This window comes from Vigna unguiculata, chromosome 8 (genome assembly GCF_037176805.1).
Source record: "Vigna unguiculata cultivar grain cowpea cultivar isolate G323 ecotype 2 chromosome 8, ASM3717680v1, whole genome shotgun sequence".
In the NCBI taxonomy this organism is placed as follows: domain Eukaryota; kingdom Viridiplantae; phylum Streptophyta; class Magnoliopsida; order Fabales; family Fabaceae; genus Vigna; species Vigna unguiculata.
In genome coordinates this window covers 41,133,523-41,141,871 of record NC_140799.1, presented here as the reverse complement: position 1 = coordinate 41,141,871, position 8,349 = coordinate 41,133,523, and the positions used below count along the sequence as shown (strand labels likewise).

At 33.5% G+C, this 8,349-nt stretch overlaps 2 protein-coding genes across 7 annotated transcripts; one reads left to right on the top strand and one right to left on the bottom strand.

The window, feature by feature from the left end:
* Nucleotides 1-1,525: 1,525 nt before the first annotated feature.
* On the bottom strand, nucleotides 1,526-3,991 carry KCO1 (Outward rectifying potassium channel protein). 2 transcript variants are annotated; one of them, XM_028086185.2, is made up of 3 exons: nucleotides 3,768-3,991; nucleotides 2,029-2,934; nucleotides 1,526-1,845 (listed from the first exon to the last, which is right to left on the bottom strand). In XM_028086185.2, exons 2-3 carry the CDS (start codon nucleotides 2,913-2,915, stop codon nucleotides 1,695-1,697), a joined length of 1,038 nt encoding a protein of 345 aa, XP_027941986.2. In that variant the 5' UTR covers nucleotides 2,916-2,934; nucleotides 3,768-3,991; the 3' UTR covers nucleotides 1,526-1,694. The 2 variants fall into 2 exon arrangements, with proteins under 2 accessions (XP_027941986.2, XP_027941987.2); XM_028086186.2 differs by lacking the exon at nucleotides 3,768-3,991 and having other exon boundaries at nucleotides 2,029-3,761.
* A 138-nt stretch (nucleotides 3,992-4,129) lies between these two features.
* On the top strand, nucleotides 4,130-8,139 carry ATSPO11-1 (Spo11/DNA topoisomerase VI, subunit A protein). Of its 5 annotated transcripts, XM_028083733.2 has the most exons (15): nucleotides 4,163-4,329; nucleotides 4,431-4,530; nucleotides 4,602-4,675; nucleotides 4,849-4,950; nucleotides 5,480-5,553; nucleotides 5,704-5,720; nucleotides 6,183-6,252; nucleotides 6,326-6,362; nucleotides 6,495-6,542; nucleotides 6,633-6,691; nucleotides 6,764-6,795; nucleotides 6,954-7,059; nucleotides 7,229-7,349; nucleotides 7,437-7,500; nucleotides 7,591-8,139. In XM_028083733.2, the coding sequence occupies exons 1-15, from the start codon at nucleotides 4,257-4,259 to the stop codon at nucleotides 7,715-7,717; spliced, it is 1,104 nt and encodes a 367-aa protein (XP_027939534.2). In that variant the 5' UTR covers nucleotides 4,163-4,256; the 3' UTR covers nucleotides 7,718-8,139. The 5 variants fall into 5 exon arrangements, 3 of the variants coding, with proteins under 3 accessions (XP_085521814.1, XP_085521813.1, XP_027939534.2); XR_014984190.1 differs by having other exon boundaries at nucleotides 4,130-4,329; nucleotides 6,633-6,795; nucleotides 7,266-7,349; nucleotides 7,596-7,732; XR_014984189.1 differs by having other exon boundaries at nucleotides 4,133-4,329; nucleotides 6,633-6,795; nucleotides 7,266-7,349; nucleotides 7,591-7,732.
* Nucleotides 8,140-8,349: the final 210 nt, after the last annotated feature.

Below are 8,349 nucleotides of genomic sequence, written 5' to 3'. Positions count from 1 at the left end.
TATTTTTAACAGTAGTTGTTTATCAGAAATAATATAATATATTATCGTTCTGATTGTATAAAGGAAAAGGAAAATAAAAAAGATGAGTGGTGGGTAAAAATAAAGGAAAATGATTTTTTCTGTCTTCAATCTGGTTGTAGCCATTTGTGTTTGTAGATAGTTTTAAAAGTGATTCATTATGAGATAGGAGACAATGGTGCACAAATGGCATAATGTTTTTTGATAAGGTTAGTGGTGTGGTGGACCAATACCATTTTTGAAATTGAATGCACTTCACAACTAACAACCCAGTCACCAAACTTTCTAGGCAGGTCATACATGAAGGGTTCTTCAAAATCTTACAAGTAGTAGATAATATTACATTTAATAATATATAATAGCATTATTATTATTAATATATAATAGTAATATTTTTATTATTGTTATTATTAATATATAAAAATATAATAATTATCAATATTATTAATAATAATATTATATAATTATTATTATTATATTAATAATAATAATATTATTATTTTATATAATCAGGAACATAAACATATTTTTTCATAATAGATTAATAGATTATCAATAATTTTTTTTTAAAAAATATCTTAATATAAATTATTGAGATTATTAAACCACATCATTTAACAAAAGAAGGAATATTTGTCAATAAACTTTTGATGTGAATGATTTATGATGAGTGAGGCTACTCACCCCGTAGCCAAATTGTGGCCTCTGTTTTTTAACCTAATTGTAAAATTGGCATGCCAATGAAAAGTTGTATGTAATATTTGGTGCTAAAATTTAAAAGTTGAAAAAAAAGGGGACTATAGTAGACAATTATAAAGCTCAAAGGAAATTTAGTTTTTTAAAATTTCAAAATTTAAAACTTAACTATAATAAACAGAGGCATACCTTATTTAAAATATTCATTTGTTAATTAATTTACATAACTAGTATTTAACTTTTGCACTGATTAGATTAATTCACTCAAACTTCTCACTGACATATTTTGATACTCGTTATTTGTGTGCTATTGTTATCTAAAATGTATATGTATAAAGAAAAAGAATTACTTCTAAAGATCTTTTTTTACAAAATACATATTTGTGAAAAATAATATATATATATATATATATATTTCATTTTAAAAATAAAATAAAAGGAAAAAAAATATCTTTAGTTTTTGTTATGTTATGATGATGGGGTTCTACATGTAGTTATATTAAACAAAATTAAAGACGTAATAAAATTTTACTCATAACTTAATTTTGCACTACATTTTTATTGAAAATTAGAATTTGAATCCAACTCAATCTTATATAAAGTTCACTTTAAAAAAATAAAATAAAATTAGATATGCATTCACTCCGATATCATTATGTGGCTATATTTTAGTTTTCAAAAATTACATTTGCATTCACTTCTATATCATGATTTAGTTATATTTTTAGCAACTTGGGATCTTCAACAAATTTAAAAAATTTCATTTCCATATGATAAGCTTGCAGAATTATATATTCAACAATACAGAAGATTCTGAAGTGTAAAGTTTCAAGCTTATATTGAACAGAAAATTAAGCATTTAATATACATATATATGAATGATTACATTATATGTATAAGCAGCTCGGTGACTAAGTGGTGAACAATTTGAGGTAAGAAAAAAAATAGTAACACTCTGTACCAAGATGTAATGTGTTAGTCTAAGATGACTGAGCCAATGTTATATCCGAAGTTGACAGTGTACCAGAATCATCAACATCTAGCTGTTCAAACTCCTGCATCACAAGTGATATATCTTCTTGACTAATCTTCCCCATCTCTTTCAGCTTATAAATAACAAATTCAGCAGCCCTATCAGAAGAAAAAACAGATAAAAATTAATGAAATCATTCTTTCATAATTGATTGTTGTTTTCACCGAAGGTAGCCGAACAGTTTTTAAGATAGAGAGATGTTGATCTCAGAAACTGTTCGGCCAAATTTGGTAAAAATAATTATACAGTAATATATGACTTTCAAAGAATCCTTAACTAACCCAACAGTTCCATCCTCATCAAGATCAGCGGCCTCCAAATCCAAATTGGTCACTTTCCTTGTAAGCACCCACTTCACAAGCTCCTTTTGTCTGATTTCAGTGTTTAGCTCAGCAACGTAGAGAAAAAACTGAGCTAAAGTAATAGTACCTGTCAATATCCAAAACACAGCAAATATTCTTCCTGCTTGAGTTGAGAAACTTTTGTCCCCATAACCAAGGGTTGTAATGGTAGAACAAACACAGTAGAATGCATCAATAACATCCAGTTTCTCAACAGTCACCAGAAAAACTATCCCTGCAGTGAAGAGCACCAAAAGGAGGAAAAAGACTACAAAAAGTTTGTATCTTGTTTTATTGGTCTCAAGCTCCCTTAATATTCCAGTTGAACCAACTTTTTGGTGCATAGCTTTAACCAGCAAAAGTTCCTGTTTCTCAACTAAGTAATCTGCTGCTTTGCTTACAGTGAGTCCGATCAATGCCATACCAGAAAAAACAAAGGCACACGCAAGTAGTTTTGTTAGGTGGCTATCTGGCACAAGGTCTCCATATCCAACAGTGGTCATTGTAACAATTGTGAAGTACAAAGCATCAAGAACTCCATCTGTTTTCGTCCCCTTGATCTGGTCCCTCACAAGGAAGAAGATTAAAGCACCTACACATAAATATACTGCAAGGTAGATAGCAACTCTTTTGTGATTTGGATGCAAATTCTGAAATATGGACGTAGTTGGAGGAGTTGATTCTTTGCATCGTGTCTCAGAAGGAACAAGATCTGTGTTAGGAGCACTCCTAGAGCGGTGTAACCTTCTCTTGTTTAACAGCCGTTTAGCCTTTTGAGTCTCATTCAGTGATGACAGCAAGGGCTCCTTTACATTATTGTTGGTCATGATGTTGGAACTGATTCAGCTGCAAAACAGTTCAACCAAGCAACATCGTATTCCAGATTCAACTTTGCGAATTACGCTCTTAGATGCCAACAAGAATCCCAGAACAAACAAACACAACTAATGAACAAGGACTTCTTGTTTAGCTCTCAATTTCTCAATGTCCAATTCTAATGAAAGCTATACAAGCTTCATCATATATAACATTCCTACTATGTTGTCAACATCAGAAAACAGAACAAAAGGACCAGAAAATGTGATAAACCCAGAAGTCAACGAAGTTTGGTTTTGGGAAACAACGCAGTTTTGAAGTAAATTCAAATTTCATTGCAAGGATTTTACCCTCAGGAAGTATTTTTCTCTGGCCAAGTAAGCCAAAACAGTTCCGCAACAGTAACCCAAAATTACAAAAAACAAATCGGAGTGTTTATGCCTTAAAAACAGCAACTTCCAAGAGCTTTTGAAAAAAATAGAATATGGTTCAACATCACAACCTAAAGCCTAGTGATCTGAGTTGAGGGCAACAATGAATACTTTAAGGTTGTTCATGCGAAAGACTTGTCCAACTGCGGTCAATTTCAAGGAGCATGAAATTTCCTCATTTCTAGAAACAAAAACAGTACTATTCAAGTTCAACCTAACTCTCTTTACAGAGAAAACATCTGCAAAATTTACAGATCACTAATCAACGACATCCAAAAGAGAACTCGAACGAAACCATTAAGCAGTGGTGATTCCAATGAAATAGGAACCGAGCTTGAAGAAGAAAGGCATGTGTTGAACTAAGAATCGAAGAGGAAACAAAACCCATCACAACAACAACAAATGTAATTCATATTCCGAGAAAACTCTAACCTTTGAAGTGGTTTACTGTTGCTGGAGGACAAAGGCTTCTGAAAGCTTCTGATTCAGTGAAAGTGGATCCCATCTGACATATTTAATATTATTCATAAACCAATTTGCGCAAGATAATATCCGGTTTATTTATTTAGTAGTTGTGTGTTTGTTTTCAAAAGGGACAGAACAAAAAAGTCCCATGTATGTGGTCCACGCGGTAGTTTTCGTCAACTGTATTTTGGCTTCTCTTTCAAGGCTGTTATAGATGTTCTTTTGTTCTCACTATAAAGTAAAACGAGACATGGATCTAAGAAAAGCGAGGAAATATCCAAAAACAAATACACGTAAAAAGAAAATTAATATCTTAATTTTTCACATCAATTAAATTAGTTATAAATTTTTTTATTTTTCTTTATTTTCTTTTAATCTAAACGACCATATCTTTATTTCACTCCCAAACAAATCATATATATATAAATTTGAAGAGGGAGAAGATTAGGGTCAAAAATGGAGGGAAAGAGGAGGAGGTTACAATCGGAGTCACAAGCACAGAGCGTGATTCTTCTCACGAAAATCAAAGGTAACGGAACCATTGAAATTTCATTTACCGAAACTCGAACAAATTGTTATTGGCATTCACCTTGAATCTCTGTTGAAGAATTGTTCTTTCCGCATTGTCAGAATTCACTCGAGCTTTGCTCACAGACCTCACCAACGGACGCTCGCCACTCATTGTCATCGATCGCTTCAGAAGCTACTGTGCCGTTCCCGACGCCAACTGGTTCCGTTCTGACTCCAACTAATCACCGTTTCACCTTTTCGTTTCTGACACGTTTTTTTGTTGCAATGCAGCTTTTGTGCCTCCGATTTGCCGTGCGGAAAGGAAGCTCTCACACTCCGGACGAAATCACGCGCGCACAGACTAGGTCACTCTCCTTTTCACTTCACGACTTTGACTTATTGTGTATATTTCCTTTTGGCTATTCTTTAACTGTTTACACGAGATGAATTTGTCTATATGAGTAAGAATTACGAGACTCTCTGTTTTGGATGTGTTGATTAGTTTTTTTGTTTTGTTTTGGATGGGTTCCGCTTTCAGTTGTCATGTTGAGGGTGATGCTGATTGTTCAGAAACTTTTGCAAGAGAACAAGCATAGCTCCAAGAGGGACATTTATTACACGTATCCTTCTTTATTTTTGGGTGAGTTCTTCGGTTTGCTGGATGGATTGTATTCTTCACTGTAACGTGAGAACCATTGGTTGGAGGAAAAAATTGAGTCGAATAGTATCCCATCTTGAAACCATCTTGGACTCGCTGATTTATGGCTTCAACCGTCTTTCTCTTCTTGTTTTGAGATCTTTATGCTGTGCATCTGGCTGTTATTATAAGTTGATGTTGCATTAGAGTTCTAGGTTGCCATTGACTAAAACATGATTGTTGTTTCTCTACTTTTGCTTGGTCCAAATCAAGTTGCTTGGCTTGCAAGTTTCATTTCTACTCATACAATTGCCCTTGAATACGAAAACAAAAAAAAACTCGGATGTTTTCTAGTGACAAAAGTTTGAAAAAATGTACCATAATTTTAGTTATACTCAGGTTCAAATTGTCACAATCTTTGATATTAGGTTGTTGAAAAGTCAGTGCCAATATCTATTTAAAGTTTATGGTAAAGGTTTAACTTCCCATGACATTGGATTTCTTTTCACGTATATTTTTTTTGACAATGCAGATCAGTCAGTGGTGGATCAAGCAATTAATGATATATGTATTCTTATGCAGTGCAGTCGCCATAACCTTAATGTGGTAGTTTTCTGCTCTATCGTTAATTTTTTGGTCATTTTTCTTTTGGCGAAAATAACTTCTATCTGAGTTCCCGATATACTTGCTTTGCAACTCATTTGATGTTAGAGACACGTTTGGGATGCTTATTTTTTTTAATATTCCTTTTTTCAGGTTTCCGCAGGGAACGGGTACAGTATGAGATCACACTCAATCTTGGCAAATGCACTGTGTTGTCAGAATTTTCCTAAATAGTAGTAGTGGTTTTATTTTCACATGTAATAATATTTCATGAATGTGGGTACATTTTTGTATAAAAATAAAATCTCGCCTCTCGGCGCATCTAGAAAATAGAAATTGTCATGATGTTCAAAGGACACGTATTTTTAGTTGCCTACTGCTTCAAAATTATGAGATCCTCCTCTGTTTCATTGATGTTAAAATTGATGATAGTGAGAAAATATGATTCCACTAACGTACAATAATGAGGCTAGCATTCGTGATTTATCTCTACTGTTGCTTTAGTACTAGTAATGATTAATTAATTTTCTCGAAGCTGATAATTGTTGCCTTCTATTGAGGTTTTCATATTATAATGACATGTTTAACTAGAAGGTGCTAAGACTTATGGATCAAGTTTGTTTATGCTGTAGGTTAATTATGGGCTGGATAAGATTCTCTGAAGGAGAGAGGAAATTTGATTGCATAAGTTCTCCCAACAGTGTAAGTACTAAGAATGATCTGAATAAAGGTTTTTACCATTTAAACTAAACGCATACATTTGGCTTTTGTGCAGGTCCACCCCGTTCCCGTTCATGTTGAGGATGTTCAAGGTATCCTTGTTTCAAGGTGAAAATACTGCAATTGTTCAGTTTCCTTCTTATAATTATATTTGGTACTTCAATATTAAGTTAAAATGCAGAGTGATTAGAATTGCGGAGAAACATTTCCTAATCTGGTCATAGATATCATTAGTGTTGCACAATACATATTAGTTGTGGAGAAAGAATCAGGTAAACAAATGCTTTTGTTCTGGAGAAAAAGAAGGAAAAAAAACAGAAGATTCTATTGAAAAGACCGTCCATGTTGAACTTCACTTGCAGTTTTCCAAAGACTGGCAAACGATCAATTCTGCAATACAAATCACTGTATTGTCATCACTGTAAGCAATCTTCTGAAGACCTTAGTTTCTTTTGGAATAATATTTCTTTGTTTGAATTCTATCTTTATACAGGGAAGAGGCTACCCAGATATTCCTACAAGAAGGTGTGAACTTTTTTTTTCATATGCTTATCATGTTATGCTATCAAGCCATATGCCAACTTGGCTTTTCGTAAATCCTAGCAAATGTGTCTGTTGTGCGCAAAGTTAGGAATTTACATGCTTGATATATCTGTGATTTTATGCATTTTGTATACTAACAGGTTTTTGCGGCTTCTGGTAGAGAATTTGCGCCTGCCTGTTTATTGCTTGGTAGATTGTGATCCCTATGGCTTTGACATTCTAACCACTTACAGATTTGGTTCGATGGTCAGTATTTGTAAATTTATCAATTGAGAGATACATCAACAAGTTTATAATTTTAAGGATCTGATTATCAAGTGTATAGGATCATTGAGCGGATTGAATCTATCTCTATAATGGTGTAGTTAGAGTTTCATATACTGCCTAACTACTCTATTTCTCTGGATTATGTTAGCAAATGGCTTATGACACGAAACATCTTCGTGTCCCAGAGATACACTGGCTTGGAGCTTTTCCTTCAGATTCCGAGAGATATTTTGTTCCAAAGCAGTGTCTCCTTCCTTTGACTGCAGAAGGTAAATAAGATATTACTTGTAGTGCGTCGGATTGACCTGGTTGCACATCCGATCTACTAAATACAGTGCTCTCAATATTTCTTCTAGACAAAAGAAAAGTTGAAGCCATGTTACTTCGATGCTACCTTCAAAGGGAGGTACCACAATGGAGGTATTGATCACATACAGCCCATGTCCTTGGCCTTCTTTTTCAACTGGATTGAGATTATATGCTGCTTGTATTGCCTTGTTGCTTGTGAAGGTTAGAGCTAAAGCTGATGCTGCAAAAGGGAGTAAAGTTTGAGATTGAAGCCTTATCTACGCACGCACTTTCATTCTTGACAGATTCTTACATCCCATCTAAAATTGAACGTAAATTGATTATGTAGCATGTTGGTCTTTTATGTGTCAAGTTCTACACTGCAACTGGATGAGGGCATGATCGGTACATGCATTTATTACAATTTCTGGAAGATTAAGGCTCCCTAAACGATTTATTGCAGAAAGATTTAGCATTGGTTCGAAATTTTCTTTCGAGAAAGATTCTAGAACTGTGAATACAGAATGTTTGTAGAAAATTTATATTTTAATTTTCAAAATGCTTTCTGGAAATACTTGGTTTTGAAGGTTCGGCCTTATAAGAATTTTTGAAAGCCTTACAGTAAAGCTACAGAGGAGAACCGCACCAGTTTGGGAGAACCGACACTAAAGCCGACATGTACTGAACCGACAATACTTACTAAAAAAGCCTGCAAATTGCGTTGCATATATGATGGAAAAAAAACAAAAGTTAAGGTGTGCTTGTTTTTCATCTTATGTACCATTGCATGCCATTTTTTTTTTGTTTCCTTTTTAATGAAAGTTAATCCATTCAATGAGCATCTTTGATATAATTTTTTATTTTGAGATCTTATCCTCTCTTTAAGTAAATCATGAGTTTACTTTGATAAGAGATTTTTGTGGAAAAAAAATCTTATATTTGAGATTTTAAGTGAAGATATTACAAAAATCTCTACTATAC

Bases quoted from the DNA above. Each gene is read 5' to 3' on its own strand.
- KCO1 (XM_028086185.2), bottom strand. From the start codon at position 2,915: ATGACCAACAATAATGTAAAGGAGCCCTTGCTGTCATCACTGAATGAG. The intron at 1,846-2,028 runs GTTAGTTAAGGA...TTCTTCTGATAG, and splicing joins GATGAGGATGGAACTGTTGG to GGCTGCTGAATTTGTTATTT.
- ATSPO11-1 (XM_085665687.1), top strand. From the start codon at position 4,257: ATGGAGGGAAAGAGGAGGAGGTTACAATCGGAGTCACAAGCACAGAGC. The intron at 4,951-5,479 runs GTGAGTTCTTCG...TTGACAATGCAG, and splicing joins GTATCCTTCTTTATTTTTGG to ATCAGTCAGTGGTGGATCAA. The intron at 6,796-6,953 runs GTGTGAACTTTT...GTATACTAACAG, and splicing joins CCAGATATTCCTACAAGAAG to GTTTTTGCGGCTTCTGGTAG.